An 18,126-nucleotide genomic window follows, 5' to 3' on the forward strand; every position below is an offset into this window, starting at 1 on the left:
CGGTCCACGGCGTGGGGCCCCGCCCACTATGAGTGGCGAGAGGGGCTTGCAGGGTTGGGGCCCCCGCACTGGGAGCTCTGGGCTGGTGGCCTCGGGGTGGCCGGGCCGTGACGGGGCCTGGCCAAGCCCTCGGGGTCCTCCGTTCCACGGACAGGGGGGCCCCGCGCCCTGACCGTTCCCTCTGATGGGGAGGCGGGCGGGCCAGGGACAAAGTGTGGTGCAACCCGCCTGCGCAGCCCCCTTTTCTGGGCGGAGCGCGGCCCCGCTGCCACCTCGGCCAGAGGGCGGCTGGGCGGGGACGCAGGGGTCTCCAGCCCCCCAGGCCCCACAGCGGGCGGGCCCGCGGAGAACGCTGGCCGAGTCCCTGGGCCACCTAACACCTTCCTTCCTCCTCCTCAGCCACCAAGAATGTGCCCGCTGCTGGGGGCGTAAAAATAGAAGCTGACACGGCCCAGGGGAGGAGGGCGGGCGCGGTCTCCTCAGCAGACTCGCCCCCCGGCCTCAGCGCCTTGGGCCTCTCCTCAGCTATTCCTATACTTGGTAAGGGGCCCGCGAGGGCACAGCCCCGGCCACCCCGCCCCGGCCAGGGGGCTGCTGGGAAAGATCGAATGTCACTATAACACGAGGGTGTGTGCCCAGGCGGGCAGTGTCTGAGCCGGTCCTGTCCACAGGGAGCGCCAGCCCTTTCTCCTGACTCGGCCGCAGGTGGGTACGGCCTCCAGCGACGGACCTGGGGCGGGGCCGGCCGGCCGTCCGCACCGAGGCTCCTCCGGGCCCCGGGCGCGGTGCCCCAAGAGCCTCAGTTCCAAGCACAGAGGCTGGGAGCCCCCAGGAGCCCCCCCCAGGAAGCCGGGAGCTGGCACTGAGGGCTGATGTTCTCACTGAACGTCAACGCGGCCGAAGAGAGGCCGTGCCGACCAGAACACGGGGACAGCAGAGGCCCCGGGAGGGTCCAGGGCGTGAGGGCTGCCCCGGGGCTGGGGCTGCAGGGAGCTGGGGACCCGCGGACACAGCGGACGCGGGGCGGGGGGCTGCCGCCGGAGCTCCGCGCACCTGCCGCGGCGCGCTCAGACCGGGGTCTCTCCCCGGGTGGCCGGTGAGCAGGGCTGGGCGGCTGGGGGGCAGAGCAGAGGAAAGAGGTCACCGGACCGCTGTCCTGCCTGCCCAGGAAGACACGTCCCCCAACGGCTGTGCCTGGAGCGGCACCGTGCCCGAGGGGCCCTGCTCAGGCCCCTTGCCTGGCGCCCCCTTCCTCCCTTCCCAGGGCCCCATCGGGCCAGGGCCCAGCTGTCCTGCCTGACGTCGCCCGGGCCAGGCGCCCTCACTGCCCGCTCCCTGGCGGGTGCCCTCGGCCGTCCTGGGAAGAGGTGGGCAAGGAGCGGCTGCCCGGGGGCCCACAGCCAGGCAGGGGCAGGGCCTCCTGCCTCCCTGCCTCCCTGCCCCCGCCTGCGGTATCTGATCACCTTGGGAGGGGGACCTGGGTCCCAAGGGAGGCCGACCTTGTCCCCTGAGGGCGGGACACTGGACGGACAGCCGGTCTTCGTCCCAGCTGTCAAAATGCCAGCCCCGCCCCCTCCCGACGGACAGGACGTGAGGGACACAAGAGCCCCAGGGGGTCGCTGCCCAGTCCACTGGGTAGAGGAGCAGGGCCCAGGGGGCTTCAGTTTCCCCACTTGGAGAGGGAGCCCTTGCTGCCTCATGTTGCAAGGGGACCCCTACAGGCACCCTGCCCATGGGCCCAGGAGCCCTCCTGGGGGGCCCCCGGACGCCTGCCCAGAAGGACAGAGGCGCTCAGGCCGGCCTGGGAGACGGGGCGGGGGCAGGGAGGGCGGCTGGCCTGGCCAAGACATGAGCCGGCAGCTGCCCCCCGTCCCCCCTCCCACCGTCTTGGGTTTCGGGGCAGAGGAGTCTTGGCCGATTTGGGTGCCTATTTCTGGACAGCTCAGCTGCCACCAGCTCCTTAAAAATAACCCACCCTGGGCGCAGGCCGTGACCGCCCCCTCACGAGGAGCAGACAGGTGTCGGGCACTGCCTGGGTGAGAAGCGGGCACCGCAGGGTGAGGCCTGGGCTCTCGCTGCACCCCCCGTCCCCGCAGGAGCGGCCCCAGGACGGGGCCGGGAGGCCGGGGGAGCCTGAGACCCCCCTGCAGACAAGGCCGGAGGCTGTAACTTGCGGGGGGGCGGCAGAGTCCGGGAAGAGACCCGGGGGCGGGACGGGCTTGGCGCCTGGAGGGGCCCTCGAGCCGCGCGGGTTAATGATGCGTGGAGCTTGGGCTGCTCTGGGAAAATCGGCATTCCTGGCCGAGGCTTTGCGAAACGGGTCCCACCTTAGCCGTGCAACGTGGATGCATTTTCCGATGATGAACTCGTGTTTTTCTTGCACAGCGCTCCCCGGGGGGCGGGGGGCCATAACTATTGTCTTCAAGTGAGCTGTAACGTGTTGTCATAAACTTGGTTGTTCGAAACCCCCAGCCAGCCATCACAGGGCCGCCCCGGGCGTTCCCAGGCCCCGGCCGCCTCGGGCGTGCGCGGCGGCCAGCTTGCCGGAACACGGTCCTCGAGCGCGCTGGCCCGGCGCCGGCCGCACCGGGACACGTGCGGCCCGGGCACAGAGTTCCCTGCAGACGTTGACAAATTCAAGAGCATGCACAGGGCCTGGGAAAACGGGCGGGGGAGGAGGGGGCTGGCGGGACAGGGGTGTTCCGCTCAGTTCTGCAGAGCACATGTGTGTGTGGGGGGGTGCAGCACGCAGGAAAATAGCTCCCCTCCGTCCCCACGAGCTCCGGGCTCAGGCTGCTGCCTGGGGGGACGAGGGACAGAGAAGGGGAGCAGCCTGTGCGCTCCTGTGACTTGGAAAGTGGGGTCCGCACAGGGTTGTGGGACACGCAGCGGAGCCCAGGGTTCTTGGAAGAGAACGTGGGCCCTCACAGGAACACAGGGGTCAGAGAGGGGGGCTTGGAGCTCGCAGCAGGAACGTGGACTCTCGAGGGGCCGGGGGCCGGGAAGAAGGGGGCCCCCGCCTCGGCCTAAGGGCGGAGGCCCCCACGAGCAGATGGGAGTCAGCCAGCGCAGCCTTGTGCCGCGGCCAGGACAGCCTGGACGGCCTCGCTGGCCCGGACACGCACGACCCTCCTCGGGGAGCGCGGGGGGGAGCATGCCTGCCGGGGGCGGGGGCGGGGGCACAGCCTTCCCACATCCCGTCCGGCTCCGGGGCTCCAGGCTTCGGGCCGGAGCCAAGGCAGGAAGAGGAGGGGGCGGGTTGGGGCCTGGGGCCTGAGGGGGACCAGGGGCCTCAAGGAGAGGCCTCAAGCGCGGGAACAGCCTGCCCCTGGCCGGAGATGGGGCTCCCCACCCCTCCACAGCTGTCCCCTCACTCCCCCGCCCCGCCCGCCCCCGTGCCTCGGAGCGGAGCCCACCCTCACTCTGTTCTCGGCCCCCCACCCCGCAGGAATCCCCCGGCACCATGTCAGACGAGGAAGTGTGAGTAGGAGCCTGAGAGGCCGCCTCCCCCGCCTGGGGACCCCTGGGCCGCGCTGGGTCTGTGAGAACCCCCTGGGCTGAGCGAAGGCCCCTCACCCTCTCCCTCTCTCTCTCTCTCCCCCCACAGTGAACAGGTCGAGGGTAAGTGGCGAAGGCACCCCTCCTCTCTGCGCGGCCCCCAGGGGGGACCCTCTTCCCAGGGCCGACAGCACGGCTCTCCTCAGGGCCCCTGGCCGGAAGCCCCCACTTGGCCCCATTCGGGGAGCCCTCGTTCAACCCTCCTCTGAAAATGGGCTCCCCACTCCTGCCGCCTGAGGCCTCCTGGTTCTCAGAGGTCACACCCGGATGCTGCCCTGCGTGCGCCCAGCCAGCATGGCGGGCTGCTGGGGGCAGCCTGGCCCCCGGGAGCTCTGGGCACCCTGACCACTCTCTGCCACGCTCCCCACTTGGGACAGAGGCTCCCGGGGTCTCAGACGCTCCCCAAGAGCCAGCCCCAGGGCCTTCCCCGCCGCCTTCCCGGCTGGCCCAGGGGCGGCCGCGCTAACACACCGCTGCCCTGTCTTCTTTCCCAAGCAGAGCAGTGCGAGGAGGAAGGTGAGTGTGCGCCCTGGAGACCCCCTCCCCGGCCTCCCCCTGAGCTCGGCATCCCCGTCCGGTTCCATCCGCTTAGCCCCTGGGGGCCTCCTGGAGCTCGACAATTAACCATCCACCTCCCTCGCCATTAATTCCCATTTGCCGTCACGGCCAACTTCCCACCTCCTTAACCGATTAATAGACAAACGTTCATTAATCATCCATTAACCCTTCATCCTCGCTGCGGCCGCGCTGTGTGCAGTTAGCCGGGGTTCGGTCATTGACACTTTCACCCTCATTAACTTGGGGGGCCCGGTGGGGCAGGCCCGCCTGTGCCTCTGCACCCCTTCCCCACGCCCTGCGTCACCTCGGGCCAGCCCCGCCCTCACGCCTGCCTGGCGTCCATGGGAACCTCCTGGCCGTGCCCGGGCGGGCGCACCTGGGAACCGTGCGGCGAGGCGGTTCTCAGGCTCCGAAGGGAGGCCCCCCGGACCCTGTCACGCACCCTCGCCCGGCAGGGCTCTCCTGTGAGGCCTTCTCGGTGCTGTGTTTGGAAAATATTTTGAAAACACTTGGCTACCCTCACGACGCAAGCAAAACATTCCTTTTCCCGCCGTGAAGGCGGAAGGGCTCAGCGCGGGGGACAGGGGGTCCCGGGGAAGCCCTGTGGCCGTGTGGCCTGCGGGGGGGGTCCCCGGCACGGGGTTCCTCCGAGATGCTCACGGGGCCACCGTCACCCACAGGCGGAGCCGGACGCCGCCTGGCCCGTGGCAACGGTCTCCCGGGGTCCCTGTCCTCGCACCGCACGTGGACTTTGTCTCCGGCCCTCGCTTCTTGTCCCCGCAGGGTGGGAGTGGGCCAGGCCTCGGTGCCGGCCGGCGGCGGGCCCCAGGCAGGGCGCCCGGAGGCAGCTCCACAGGGGCAGGGTTGAGGCCCCGGCCCCCGAGCCCCCGAGCCCGGCATCCACGCTCCCCGTTCATGCATCCCCCCTTCCTTGCTGCCCCTGCTCACCCCACTAATGGCCGCCCTTGTTCCTCTCTCCCCACGCCCTGCTGCTCCGGCTCAGAGGAGGCTGTGGAGGAAGGTGAGTAGGCGGGTCCAGGGACCCGGCCCCGTGCACCGTGTGGCCCGTCTGCCCCGCTGACCTCGGCCCCTCACTCTGACCTCCCCCCCGAGGCCGTGCAGTGCGCTCCTGGCCTAACCCTCTCCTCTCTCCTCTTGCCTCCCGTACCCGGTGCCCCTCTGCCTGCAGAAGTCCATGAGGAAGGTATGAACACACAGGACTTCTGGTCCCCATGTGGGGCCCGGGGCCTGGCTGGAGCCCGGGTGGGGGTGGGGGGTGAGGAGCGGGACTCAGCGAGGAGGCGCCAGCCAGCCAAGGGGCCCCCACATGTGGCCCCAACATAACCCACTAACCACAGCCAATGCTTGACCCGACTGGGGACACCCTGAGGGCCACAGGCGGGTCACTAGGGGACTGCTGAGCCAGATGGGAGACAAGGCCTGGGCTCTCGACCCCTGGAAAGAGTCCTCGGCCCCAGAGGGAGGTCACTCAGAGGCCCTGCGCTCTCGGACCCCGCGCGGGGTCCGGGCCGCAGCCCAGCTCAGGGCGGGCGGAGGGCGATGAAGCAGCGGCCCCGCGGCCTGGCCTCGGAGGGAGGCCCTGGCGCCGCCCGCAGCGCGGGCCTCGGCTCAGCACGGGCAGGCACAGAGGCCCTCCCGGGGCCGCAGGATGGGCGGGCACCCCGGTGTCCCAAGCCCAGAGCCCTGAAGTCACAACGAAAGCTAGAGCCAGGGCTGCGAGCTCCAGTCCGCAGCCTCGGTTTCCCCACATGGGAGGCAGGGACGGCGCTGGGGTGCGGCAGCCCCCGGGGCCGACACTGACGGTGTCCTGCTCGCCGCCCGCATGCTCCCCCTCGGCCCGGCCCCCGACCCTTCTCCCTCGCGGCGACCGGCTGCGTCCGCTACCCTCGGACCCTTCCTCCTTTGACCTCTGACCCGCGCTCTTGCTTCACGTGCCCTCCTTAGTCTACCAGGCTCACGAACCAGGTAGGTGCCGGGACCTCAGCCCCGGGCGGCGCGTGCACACGCGGCCGCGTGCGGGAGGAGCCGCGGCCTGGCCCAGGAGGCGCCGAGGCGCGTGACCCACTCACAGGGTGGCGCCGGTCCGGCCCCTACCTGGCACTGCACCCCCCGCCGCCCCCGTCCCGGCTTCCTGATCACAACTGCCTCTCCCCTCTCTCTCCACATGCGCTGCTCCTGCAGAGGAAGTCCAGGAAGGTACGTCCGCTGCCGACCGAGGCCGGAGCCCCCTGCCTGGTCCTCGTCCCCGTCCCTCCCCGCTCCCCCCACCCTGCCTGCCTGTGTGGCTCGCGCCCCGTTCCCCTGGGCTTGGAGGGGGGCAGGAGAGCTGGCTGTGGCAGGGCTGGCTGACGGGGTGCAGGCTTCCTCCTGGCCCCCCGGCGGGAAGCTGGGGGAGGCCCGCTTGAGGCGAAGCCCAGGGTGAGGCTCGAGAGGGGCGCAGGCCTTGGGAGCTGCCGCGTGGGGGGCCCACTTAGACCCTCGGGACCCATGGGGGGTGGGAGGCACAGAGCAGAGGCGGGCAGGTGGCCTGTGCCCAGCCCCAGAGCGAGAGCAGGCCGGAGAGGCGGCGTGGGGGCGCAGTGGGGTGAAGCATGAAGTCAGCCTGAGGCCCGAGGTGGGGCCGGCAGCCCCAGAGCAAGCAGGGGCCTGGCGTGCAAATATGCAGGCGGCCCGCCCCTCGCCGGGACCAGGGCCAGACATGCCCAGGTGTGAGGGCCGTGCCCCCCCGGCGGAGAGGGGGCCGCAGGTCCACGTCAGGGGCCTGAGCTGGCCTTTTCCTCAGCTCCTGCCACTCACGTGACTCTTGGGTCGGGCTGCAGGGGGCTTCCCGGCCGGGCCCAAGCCCCAAGCACAACCCCAAAGCTGTCTCCCCCGCCCCGGACTCAGGGGGGCCACCTGCCAGACAAAGGGGCAGTGGGTGGCGGCAGAGTAGGCCAAGTGTCCAGAGAACAGAGTGTCCAGGTCACCAGGCCACCCGAACCTGCCCCAAGGCAGACGGACAGGAGGCGGGGGTGCTTGGCGGCAGGGCCGCGCTCCCTCCTGCTCTCGGGCTGCCCCCCCCGCCGCCCAGACCCCGGGGCCCAGCCAGGCGCTCCTCCAGCCCGGCCCCCACGCAGAGCCGGGTGCCCCTCGCCACGCCCGCCGTCTGCCCCTTGACCAGCTTTCTGCTCCCGGGCACCCGCCGCGCCCTCAGCTGCCCGCTCGCCGCCCCGGCCCAGGGCGCTGGCCACAGGCAACACCGGGCCCGCCGGCTCTGTGCTGGTCCCTGCGCAGCCCGAGTGGTCGGGAGCCGGGTGCACACACAGGCCGGGGCGCAGAGGCCAGATGCCCCCCACCCTACCCTTGGGGGCCTGCTGGCCACGGCCAGGGGCAGAGAGGAGCCTGGTGGTCAGAGGGGGTTGCTCGGCTGGGAGCCTCCATCCCATCAGTGCCGATGAAAGGCCAGGGCAGGGGCTGGGCGCCGGGTGCCGCCGCCCGAGCCAGCAGGGCTTGCGGGGGCCCGAGGCCCCGATGGGCTTCCTTAGCCTGATGGCCCGAGACCCGCTGCGTTTGGACCCAGCGAAACCCAGAAGCCAGGCCTCAGGGCCGCCCGCCCCCACCCCCCGGGGCTGCAACACTGTGGACGGTCTCGGCTTCCCAAGGGGGCCTGCCGGCCCCAGAGGAAAGACCGGGAGGAGCCAGCGGCCGGCCCCTACAGGCCGCCGAGGGCCCTGCTCCTGCCCCCAGGCCCCCGCGCCCCCCAAACAGCCACCGCCACCTCCTGAGCCCCCTCCCCAGACAGCGCCTCCCTGGCCCCCAGCTGAAGGCACAGATGAGGTCCAGGCCCACCCGCCCAGGGAACGGGGGTCTGGGCGCCCGTCCCCTGCGTCCCGCTCCCGCCAACGCTGCCCGCAGCCTGGCTGGCTGGCTGGCTGGCTTTTCTCTTGCATGTGCGCTCATGCCCAGGAGACGCCGCAGAGGAGGAGCGGGAGGACGAGGAAGGTGAGGGCCAAGGGTCCTCTGCTCTGGTGCCCGCGACGGGGGAGGGGACGCGCTTCGCGGCTGCCTGCGCTGTCGCGCCAGCTCTCCATCCCCCTCCCTCAGAGGGACGGGCGAGCTGCTCGGCATGGCCGTCGTCATGGGCTCCCCTGTGGGGCTCCCCAGGCGCTGTGCCCCCCGAGCTTCTGCCAGGCCGAGGGGCCGGCCGTGGGGCCGGGCCAGCAGATCCGGAGCCTGGGCAGGGTGCGCTCAAGGCCCCCGGCCCCGGCGCCGCTCCTTCCTCGTCCGGCTCTCCCGCTCTCTGGCCTGCCTCGCCCGCCCGCCCCAGGCCAGCCTCGCCTCCGTGTGCCCCTCTTCCTCCTCCTGCCCCGGCTTCCCCCAACCCTTAGCTTTCCTCCTGGGCCCTACAGAGACTCCCGCAGGCCCCAAATGGAGACAACACCCTCTTGCCCTGGTGTGTCGGGCGGGTGGGTGGTGGGCTCAGTCGGAGCAAGTAGCCCTATAGGCCTGAGCCCAGCAGCCCCCAGCCGGGCGGACCCCGGGGCCCGTGGGCAGGAGTGGGCCCAGTCTCATGTGGTCTCTCTCTCCCCTCCTCTGCTGGCTGGCCCGGTGGTGACTAGAGGAGAAGCCGAGACCCAAGTGAGTGCAGGGTCGGGCAGGGCTGGGCGTCGGGCGGGCTGGGCGTGGGCAGTGGCAACGCCGAGGGCGCGGCTGGACGGGGACCCAGGTCGCTGGGGAACGGGGAGCCGGGCGCCCCAGAGGAAGATTCTGCCTTTGGGCTCCATGGGGGAGGACTTGGCACCCAAAGGCCGGAGGGAAAGCGGCCGCTGCTTTGCTCCTTGGTGTGGAGTTCAGAGTCCTAGGCCCGACGCGGCCGTTGTGTGGGAATGGGCTTCCTGGGGGCCCCCGGGGCCACCCGCACGCGGGGACCAGACCCCACCTCGGCACTCGACCCCCGGGGACAGACAGGCGGACTCCGGAGGCCCAGTGAGCTGTGGCTCCGCCCAGGGTCACCCAGTGCGGGCGAGGGAAACTTCCTGCAGAAGAAGGCCGCCGGCCAAGGAAGGAAGGGGGTCTGGGAGCAGGGGTGGGCGGGGGGGGGGAGCGGAGGAGAGAGAGGCCCTGCGGCCCTCTGCTCGTCCCCTCCGGAGCCCTCGCGCCCACCCTGGCTTGTGGGGTCTCCGGGGGCCTGAGACAGGGAAGGAACCCGAAAGTGGGGAGGTGGGAGCCAGCGGTCCGGGCGGGAGGGTCTGTCCCCCCCGGGAGGTGTCGGGGGTGTTGCATGGATCCCAGCGTGCTGGCTTCTCCGCCCGAGATAAGCGCCTGAGCCCCCCGCGCTCGGTACGTGACGGGGCCCCCTGCCCGTCCGTGCCTGTGTGTGCTCCGCGGGGGTGGAATGTCAGCCGCACGCACGCCCGTGGGCTCCCCCCGGGCCGGGCCCGGGGCAGCAGCAGGCAGAGCCAGCGTGCGTCCATCTCTGCCACTTTATTTGTCAGCAATTTTAAGGAAAGCTGCCGGGTCACAAGATATTTTCTACTTTTAAAAAAAATGTTTGTGTTTTCATTATGAAAATAAAACACCTCATTAAAGAAAATTTGGAAAATACATAAAAGTCCCCTGAAGAAAAAAAAAAATCATCTATAACTCCCACCCAGCCAGCCAGACTGCGGGAAAGAGGAGAAAGAAATAAAAAGGCTTATTTCTTCCTACCCTTCCCATGCATCGGGCTCGGAAAAAAAGATTTAAACTCCGAGCTGTTTTTCAAAGCCCGGACTGTCTCTACAACCTTGAATTCTGCTTTTTAAAAATGTAGCACCATTCATAAGTATTTTTCCATGTTTTTACATAGTCTTCTTAAATATTTTGAATGGCCACATAATATTCCATCAATTGGACAAACCCTAATTTTCCTAACCGTCCCTCCAGCGCAGGACGTGCCGGCTTCCCCCAATATTTTACTATCATAAATAACGCTGGGTGGGAAGCATTTTCCGTCTCTCGGGTTATTTCCCTAGGCCGCATTCCCAGAACTGGAATTAATGGGTCAAAGAGTATGAACGCTCTTCAGGCTTTGGGCGCCCCTGCCAAATGGCTTTCCGCGCGCGGCTTGCCAGCACGGTCTCCTACGTGGTCGTGAGCGGGTCTGCGCCCCACACCGCCGCGCCCGGGGAGCCGCTGATGGATGAGGGGCCTCCGGGGGCGTCTGCCCAGCATTCCTGCCGCGGCCGCCCGCGGCCGGCCCCCGCCCCTTCACTGCTCTCTTTCTTCTCTGAGCGGCGGCGGCGAACGGCCTCTGCCCATTTATCTAACGCAGGCAGCGCTCTGTTTTCTTAATCATCCGTTTGCATAAGGATATAAGTCTTCTCTGTATTTGCTGAAAATATTTTTCTAGTCTGGGTTGGGTTCCCCCCCCCCCCCCCGTTCGGTTTCTGCCTCCTTCCGCACACATACGTTTCTCATCTGCATGTGCTCATCTGGCCGCGGTTCCCTCCGCGGGACCTTCTGAGCTCAGAAAACCCTTTCCCCATCCAGCGGTTTGATCGATATTCAGTTCCACTTTCTTCTACGGCTTGTTTTAAAAAATCATTGTTGTCGTTTTAACTCTTTGCTCCATCTGGAACGCATCGGGGGAGGGGGAGGGGCGCGGCAGGACTGAGAGCCGCCGGAGCCGGGGGTTCCTTTCTTCTTTCCACCGAACTGCTTTCTGCCCGGCCCCCTTCCTCTGGGTCCCCAGAAGGAAAGATTAAAGTGGGGCCACAGGAATGCCGAGGGGCAGGAGGGCCACTCCTGGCCAGCGAGGCCTCGCCGCCCCGAGGACCCGCGGCGACCGCCCTGCCTCCGGCCTGAGGCTCGTGGCATTTTGTTTATTTGCTTGAGGGAGACACCGAGGGTGACCTTCCTGGACACACAGGGGTGCCCTTGAGGTGTCCAGAAGTTGGCAAACCAGAGGGACACGAAGAGGTTGACACCTTCTCGAGGGGGCCAAGCCGCCCAGGGGACAGTGGGTCCCACGCCTGACAAGAAGGCAGGCCGGGCCCCGCGCCCTCGGCGCGGCGCCCGAGGCAGGGAGGGCCGGCCTGGGGACAGGCCGGGCTGGGTCCGGCCAGCGCTGCTGGTGGGGTCCCCACGTGTCTCCGCTCACGAGCCTTTCTCTCTCCTTCAGACTCACTGCTCCTAAGATCCCGGAAGGGGAGAAAGTAGACTTCGATGTAAGTTTGTGGAACCGGGGTCCGCGCGTGTCTGTCCCCAGCCCCAGGCTCCAGGCCGGAGAAGTCCATCTCTCAGGCGTCCAGAGCTAAGGCTCCCTGACCCCGGGCAACGGTGCTTCGGTGCCTTCCTGGGCCAGAGGGAGCGTCTCCCGTCGCGTCATTGCTCTTCCCTCCTCCCCCGCCCATTGTTCTACCCGCCATGCACCCACTCACCCAGGCACCAAGCCGTGCCCTCCCCCAGCTGCCCGTCGTCCACTTGGCCATGCTGCCCTCTGTTCACCCACCCCGCACCCGTCCGCCCGCTGCCCATCCAGCTGCCCCCCCACCCGTCCGTCCTCCATGGATCCCTCCACCCACCCACCCATCCGTCCACTCACCCACCCATCCGCCCACCCACCCATCAGGCCACTCACCCACCCACCCACCCACCCACCCATCAGGCCACTCACCCACCCACCCACCCACCCACCCATCAGGCCACTCACCCACCCACCCATCCACCCACCCATCAGGCCACTCACCCACCCACCCATCCACCCACCCATCAGGCCACTCACCCACCCACCCATCCACCCACCCATCAGGCCACTCACACACCCACCCATCCACCCACCCACCCGTCCACCCCCCACCCCCCACCCGCCCACAGGTCTCTCCGGCACATTCCCTCGCTCGCCAGCTCCCTCTCTGCCTGGCTCTGAGCACAGTGACAGGACCCCGTGGGAGCTAGTGCATCCCAGGGTCCTGGTGACCCAGCCGCAGGGTGGGGGGCGCTGTCCCTGCCCTGTGGCTCGGGGACCCTTTGCCGCCACTGTCAGCTTCCACAGCGGCCACAGGAGCCGGGGCTCCGGTGCAGGAGCCCAGGGCGGGGGGCAGGCAGGACGCAGGGTGAGGCCGGGGGGACCGACGGGCCGCTCGCCCACAGGACATCCAGAAGAAGCGCCAGAACAAGGACCTCATGGAGCTGCAGGCCCTCATCGACAGCCACTTCGAGGCGCGGAAGAAGGAGGAGGAGGAGCTGATCGCGCTGAAGGAGAGGATCGTGCGTGGGACAGCCGGGGCGGCGGGGGGCGGGGGGCGCCTCATTTTTCAGAGGGGGGGGCTTGGCCGGGCTGGACCGACCGACTGCTCCTCCGGCCGCAGGAGAAGCGCCGTGCAGAGAGGGCCGAGCAGCAGCGGATCCGCGCGGAGAAGGAGCGGGAGCGTCAGAACAGACTGGCGGTGAGGCTGCGCCCGCCCGGGTCTGGGCCCGGACCACAGGCCCATGGACGGACGTGCCGGGGGCCTGGCCCTTCCCGCTGCCTCCCGCGAGGGCAGACGCTGACCGGGACCGCGGGGTGCGGGGGCGGGGTCTCCGCAGGAGGAGAAAGCCCGGAGGGAGGAGGAGGACGCCAAGAGGAGAGCGGAGGACGACCTGAAGAAGAAGAAGGCCCTGTCCTCCATGGGCGCCACCTACAGCAGCTACCTGGCCAAGGTGAGCGCAGGCGCTTGGGCCAGGCAGCCCGCCCGGCGTCCGCCCGCACTGCCGGCCTCCCGCCTTGGGCGGGGCTGAACGGCGTCCCCTCCTGAGGCCGGGCTCCTTGGCTGTGTCCCCTCAGGCCGATCAGAAGAGAGGCAAGAAGCAGACGGCCCGGGAGATGAAGAAGAAGGTTCTGGCTGAGAGACGCAAGCCGCTCAACATCGACCACCTCAGCGAGGACAAGCTGAGGTGAGGCCGGCCCTGCGCCCGCACCCGCCAGTCGCGGGGCGGCGCGCGGGGGCGGCCGGAGGAGGGCCGCGGGGGCCGGGGCCCTGCATTCCAGGGCTTCTCGGGCCAAGCCTGGCCTTTGCCACTTCCCAGGGACAAGGCCAAGGAGCTGTGGGAAACTCTGTACCAACTGGAGACCGACAAGTACGAGTTTGCCGAGAAGCTGAAGCGCCAGAAATACGACGTGAGTGCACGCACCGCGGCCCTCGGGCCCGGCCTCCCCGCCCGCCGCGCCGCCCGCCCCCACGGGTCTGGCCCCTTGGGCCGACCCCGCTCCTCCGGGCCAGCAGCCCCCGCCCCGAGGGGAGCCGCGGGCAGCAGACTCGGGTCCGGTTTCTGGATCGCCCGGGCTTGCACAGAGTCCCGTGTCACCAGCTCCCGCCCCCAGGGTGGCTCTGGGCTCCCCTGGCTGTGGGGCGTCCTCCCCCGAAGCCTCATCTGCAAACCCAGGTCCCGGCCACACCGAGCCCAAGACATCTGCCTCCTCAGAGCCCCTGGGGACCCGGCCCGAGTCCCCTCCTCAGCGGAGAGCCGGCTGGGACCGGGAGCGGGGACGGTGCCCCTCTGGAGGGGGGCCGCCTGCATGGCCCGAGAGGGCTCACTAGTCAGGATAGCAGCTCAGGGCCCACACAGGCCCCACGGTGTGGGGGCCCCGGGGAGGCCGCCCGGCCAGCGACAGGCCTGTCCTCCCGAACCCAGACGCCTCCGGCCTCGCCTTCCTGGGCCTGGGGCCTGCCCCTCTCGCTTCCAGGGCCCCAGGGAGGGGGGCAGCCCGCACGGCCACCCCTGCCAGCCACGGACAAGAGGGCGCTGGGGCGCCGGAACTGACGGCCGGGGGCATCCTGGCTCCTTCTCAGGGGCCTGTGCCCTTGGGCACATCCCCTGTCCTCCTGCGCCTCTGTTTCCTCCCCCAACAGAGGGAGGACCACGAGACCCCTCCCGGCCCCGCCCCCCAGGAGCGCACGCGTCCCCCAGGCCAGCAGGCCAGGCACAGGGACTACGTGTCCTCTTGATGCTCCTGGCAGGGCTGGCCTGCAGGGAGGGGCTTCGCGCTTGCGGAGCCAGACCTGCCCTCTGCCTCCCGCCATCCCCACCCCCGGGCATGGCCCCCGGGGGTCCTGGGGCCCAGGCAAGCGCAGGGCCCGGCAGGGCCCGGGCTCTGCCCCCCAGCAGCCCTGAAACCGCCTTGGTCTTTCCAGATCATGACTGTCCGGGCCAGGGTGGAGATGCTGGCCAAGTTGTAAGTAGCCGGGCCCGCCCGGCCCGAGCTCACGGTGTGCGCTGCGTGGTGAGCCTCTCGCATGGCAAAGCCCTGAGTCGCAGAGGACGCGGCGGCGAGCAAGGAGGTGACGGGGTCTTGCCCCGCGCCTCTGGCCCTCGCCCCCGCCCCCCGGCCTGCAGCCCGGAGGGTCCGCCTGAGGCCCACCTGCCTTCCTGTTAGCAGGTGGGGAGGGGCCTTGGCCTCCCCTGTGCCCCTCTGGACGGCAGGCAGGAGGGGGCAGCTGGGTCTGGGGGCAGGAGGGCGGCTCTGCACTCAGCGGCCGCCAGAGTCAGGGGCTCCCTTTGCGAGCCTCCCCTCTGCCCTCGCCCTCTGCCCGCGTCCTCGGCCGGCTGGAAGGTAAGTGGCCAGCTCCGGAGGCGCTGTGTGGCATGGCCCAGGCCTCCCACGCCGCCGACAGTCAGTCAGAGCACGGCCTGAGGGCCGAGGGACGCTGTCCTCCAACCAGAGGAGCCAGGACACAGTAAGGGAGTGAATGGCCCTCGCGTGGCACCGAGGCCTGCCAGGGACGCCGGAGCAGGCCTGCGGCGAGGAAGGGCGCACGGCCCTCACCCGGCCGGCCTTGCCGGGACGCGTCACGGTGAGTCACCCGGTCACCCGTGTTGTTTGCAGATCACCAACCTCAGGAGCCGCATCGACCAGGCGCAGAAGCAGTGAGTAGCCTGCCCGCCCACCCCGCGCTCTGCGCCGGTTGCACGGCCGCCAGGGCATGGCTGCCTCAGCCCCCCGCCGGGGCTCGGAGGTTTTGGCCAGTCCCGGCGGCCGCCCAGCCTCCGCAGAGCGGTAACAGGACTAACTAGCCACCCGCCTAAGCCAGCCCAGGGGCCCCGAAGCCCCGGAGGACAGCAGGTTGGGGAGCCCAGCAGGAGGCCTGGCAAAGGCAGCTTGGGCATCTGAGCAGCGTGTCGCTTCTAAGGGCGCCGGAGACTCGTCTGCCTCCGGGCCCTCTGCGAGCCTGGTCCCTCAGGACGGTGCACCTCTGTCCATGAGAGCGGCTCCCAGAGAAGCCAGTGCCCACCCGGGGTCCCCCCTTCGTCGCGCCGGGGCTTCGGCCCCGAGCCTGGTCCCCGCGTGGTCCCAGGACGGCTTGGGGTTGCGAAATTTAAGGTCGCTCTCGGCATCCTTGCTGCTCCGGGGGGCGGGCCCTCCTCCCAGGCTCTGCGGCGTCCGGGGCCGGGCTGCGGCGGGCCCCCGAGAGGAGCCGTTCGGCAGGGTGTGCATGCGTGTGCGCACGTGGGCATGGGCATGCGTGCATGCGGTGCATGTGTGTAAGGGCTCCGGCAGGACACAGGACACGGGCGCAGCCAGCAGCGCTGGGCCTTCTCCTGAAGCCAGCGGTGGGCACAGCACAGCCTTCCCCAGAAAGGCGGCCCCGGGGCTCACACGCCCTGGTCCTCGCGCCCACCTCCCTTAACCCAGCGCCCGGCTCGCCCCGGCTCGCTGGCGTGCAGTGGGCCTCAGACAGAAGGGGCAGGCTCCTCAGGGATGCCACCCCAGGGCTGGCGACCTCCCAACTCCAGGGTCCAGCTCTCACTGGTGGCCGAGACTCGGGAGTGAGACAGAGGCTCCCCAGGTGCCGCGTCCCCAGGACCAGGGCTGTGGACCAGAGGGAAGGGGCCGAGTGGCCGCCACGCCAGGAGCCTGTGCCCCCAGGCCCATCCTCCCCAGGAACCGGGCGGGCGTGGGGTCGGCCCTTCGCAGGGTCCTTGGGGCGGGGGGTGGGGGGAGGGCGTCTGCTGCGCGCCGTGCCAGCCCCCCCTAACCACACTAACCGCCTCAGCACAAGGCCGCCCAGGCCCGGCCGGGCCAGGAACAGGTGAGTCGCTGCTGCCGGGATGGAGCCGGGAGTGTGCGCCGGGGCCGGGGGGACGGGCTGGGCCCCACCCCGGTGAGCAGCCTGGGCCGGCAGAGCTGCGAGGGCCGGGGGTCCACTGGGGACGGGACGCGGCTCGGCCGGGGACCCGCACACCCCGATGCTCAAGACCTGCTTGCTCCCCGTTTGCAGCAGCAAGAAGGCTGGGGCCACGGCCAAGGGCAAGGTCGGCGGGCGCTGGAAGTAGAGCAGCCAGAGAGGCCCCCCGAAGCAGAGACCATGCGCCGGTGCAGCTGCCACGCTGGCATCTGGTCCTCCGGTCTGGGGGTGCAGGGCCCACTCCCGAGCAACCCCCATGTCTCTGTGCGCACCCGCCCCACCCCCCGGGGTCTGTGAATAAAGCTGTCGGACCCCCCTCCACCGGGCGTGTGCTGACTTGTGGGGGGCAGGGGTGCTGGGGGCGGTGAGGCGGGGGCAGAAGCCCTCAGGGTCCAGGGGACTCTGCCCTGGCGCTGCCAGCGGCTTCCACCTCTAGAAGCCCCTCCGGCCCCTGTGCTGGAGTCCACGTACCATCAGCAGGGGTCCTCTGTCTCCCTGGGAAGCCCCTGGGCCTCCGGGCCAGCTCTGAGGCCGGTTTGGGCCCGCGTGCTCTGCCGTTGAAGGGGGCCGGGGGGAGGGGCCCAGCACATAGTGGGAGGCTTTACGAACGTCCCCCCAAAATGGGGGGGCAGAGGGAGCCAGGGCCGGGTGGGGGGGCGCAGCCCGAGGCCCCCCGAGGGCCCCACCCTCCGGAGGAGAGCAGCGGAAAGCACGTTCCGGCGCGGGCCGCCGGGCAGACAGACCGCTCTTTCTATGTTAGAAGAGAACACAGTACACACTGTGTCATAAATTTGAAAATCCTGACCCAACGGAATTATGGAAAATATAAATCAGAAAAATTGGATCAAGACGCAGAGCCTCGCACAACCAGGTATTCACAGAGGAAGCGGCCCGAGTCCGGCGCGGCCGTCCAGGAAGGCGCGGTGGGGGCGGGGGGGCGGAGGGGCGTGCGGCGCGGGGCTGGCGGGCCCCGGAGAGCCCCCGTGCACGTGTGAGCACCCCGACACACACACGCGGCGCCCCTCCAAGCCCCGCGCCCTGGGCGTGGACACCCCCGTGTACACGCACACCCCGCAAGCACGCTTGCTCCCTCTCCCCACGCGCTAGACCACACACTGTAGGGGCAAGGACACTGCGTGACCAGCTTCACTTCACTGCGGGGACTGTGCTCGAGGGAATGACAGGACCCGGTGACCCCGCGTCCCCATCGGGCCGTGCGCACCGTCCCGTGGTGGGAAGGCGGGCGAGCGGCACAGAGCCGGCAGCGGGCGAGGCCGCCCGGGGGGGCAGTCAGCACCCACGGGTGCGAGAGTCAGCTCGCCGGGAGTCGAGCAGGTTCAGAACAATGCGACTTTAATGGCAAATGGCAGAACCGCAGAGAAAAGACACAGGCCGGGACTGGCGTGGGGAACTTTAAAGCCACCCAATGGTCACAGCGAGGTCGGGAGGGTCAGGAGCAACGGGGGCCTGCCGCGGACGTTGACGGCGCCCTGCCTCGGTGCCCGGGGTGGGGGGACGAGGACACCGGGACTGGGAAGCTCTCTCAGGAAGGCCCCAGCCGCGGTCCCCCCTCCCCAGGCACGTCAGGACCAGAGGAAGTTCGCTGATTAGCAGATGTTCAGCGACGCAGAAACGCGGGCAGCAGGGTCCCAGGGTCAGGGGCGGAATCGGAACGGAAATGGGGGCAAGAGGCAACGCGAGGTCGCGACGCGGAACACGCTGCGGCCGCACGGGCCGCGCCGGGCAAGCGGGGGGGCGGGCCCGGCACTCCGCTCACGGGAGCCCTCGGTGGGACCGGGCCCCGGATTTTGATAAGTTCAACATCTACTGCAAGAAATCAGAGACTGACCCGCCCGTCTCTAGT

At 69.7% G+C, this 18,126-nt stretch overlaps 1 protein-coding gene across 9 annotated transcripts; it reads left to right on the plus strand.

The window, feature by feature from the left end:
- The first annotated feature begins 613 nt into the window (after positions 1 to 613).
- Positions 614 to 16,583, plus strand: TNNT3 (troponin T3, fast skeletal type). Of its 9 annotated transcripts, none has more exons than XM_054570717.1 (16): positions 614 to 705; positions 3,449 to 3,480; positions 3,608 to 3,621; positions 4,054 to 4,074; positions 5,120 to 5,137; positions 5,306 to 5,320; positions 6,319 to 6,333; positions 8,736 to 8,754; positions 11,279 to 11,324; positions 12,250 to 12,366; positions 12,468 to 12,545; positions 12,685 to 12,798; positions 12,923 to 13,032; positions 13,165 to 13,255; positions 14,271 to 14,311; positions 16,356 to 16,583. In XM_054570717.1, exons 2-16 carry the CDS (start codon positions 3,464 to 3,466, stop codon positions 16,408 to 16,410), a joined length of 771 nt encoding a protein of 256 aa, XP_054426692.1. In that variant the 5' UTR covers positions 614 to 705; positions 3,449 to 3,463; the 3' UTR covers positions 16,411 to 16,583. The 9 variants fall into 9 exon arrangements, with proteins under 9 accessions (XP_054426692.1, XP_054426691.1, XP_054426699.1 ...); XM_054570716.1 differs by lacking the exon at positions 14,271 to 14,311 and adding an exon at positions 14,963 to 15,003 and having other exon boundaries at positions 615 to 705; XM_054570719.1 differs by lacking the exon at positions 14,271 to 14,311 and adding an exon at positions 14,963 to 15,003 and having other exon boundaries at positions 616 to 705; positions 4,057 to 4,074.
- Positions 16,584 to 18,126: the final 1,543 nt, after the last annotated feature.

Source organism: Pteronotus mesoamericanus, unplaced genomic scaffold, assembly GCF_021234165.1.
Source record: "Pteronotus mesoamericanus isolate MK-2021 breed Mesoamerican mustached bat unplaced genomic scaffold, CSHL_Meso_final contig_214, whole genome shotgun sequence".
Classification (NCBI taxonomy): Eukaryota; Metazoa; Chordata; class Mammalia; order Chiroptera; family Mormoopidae; genus Pteronotus; species Pteronotus mesoamericanus.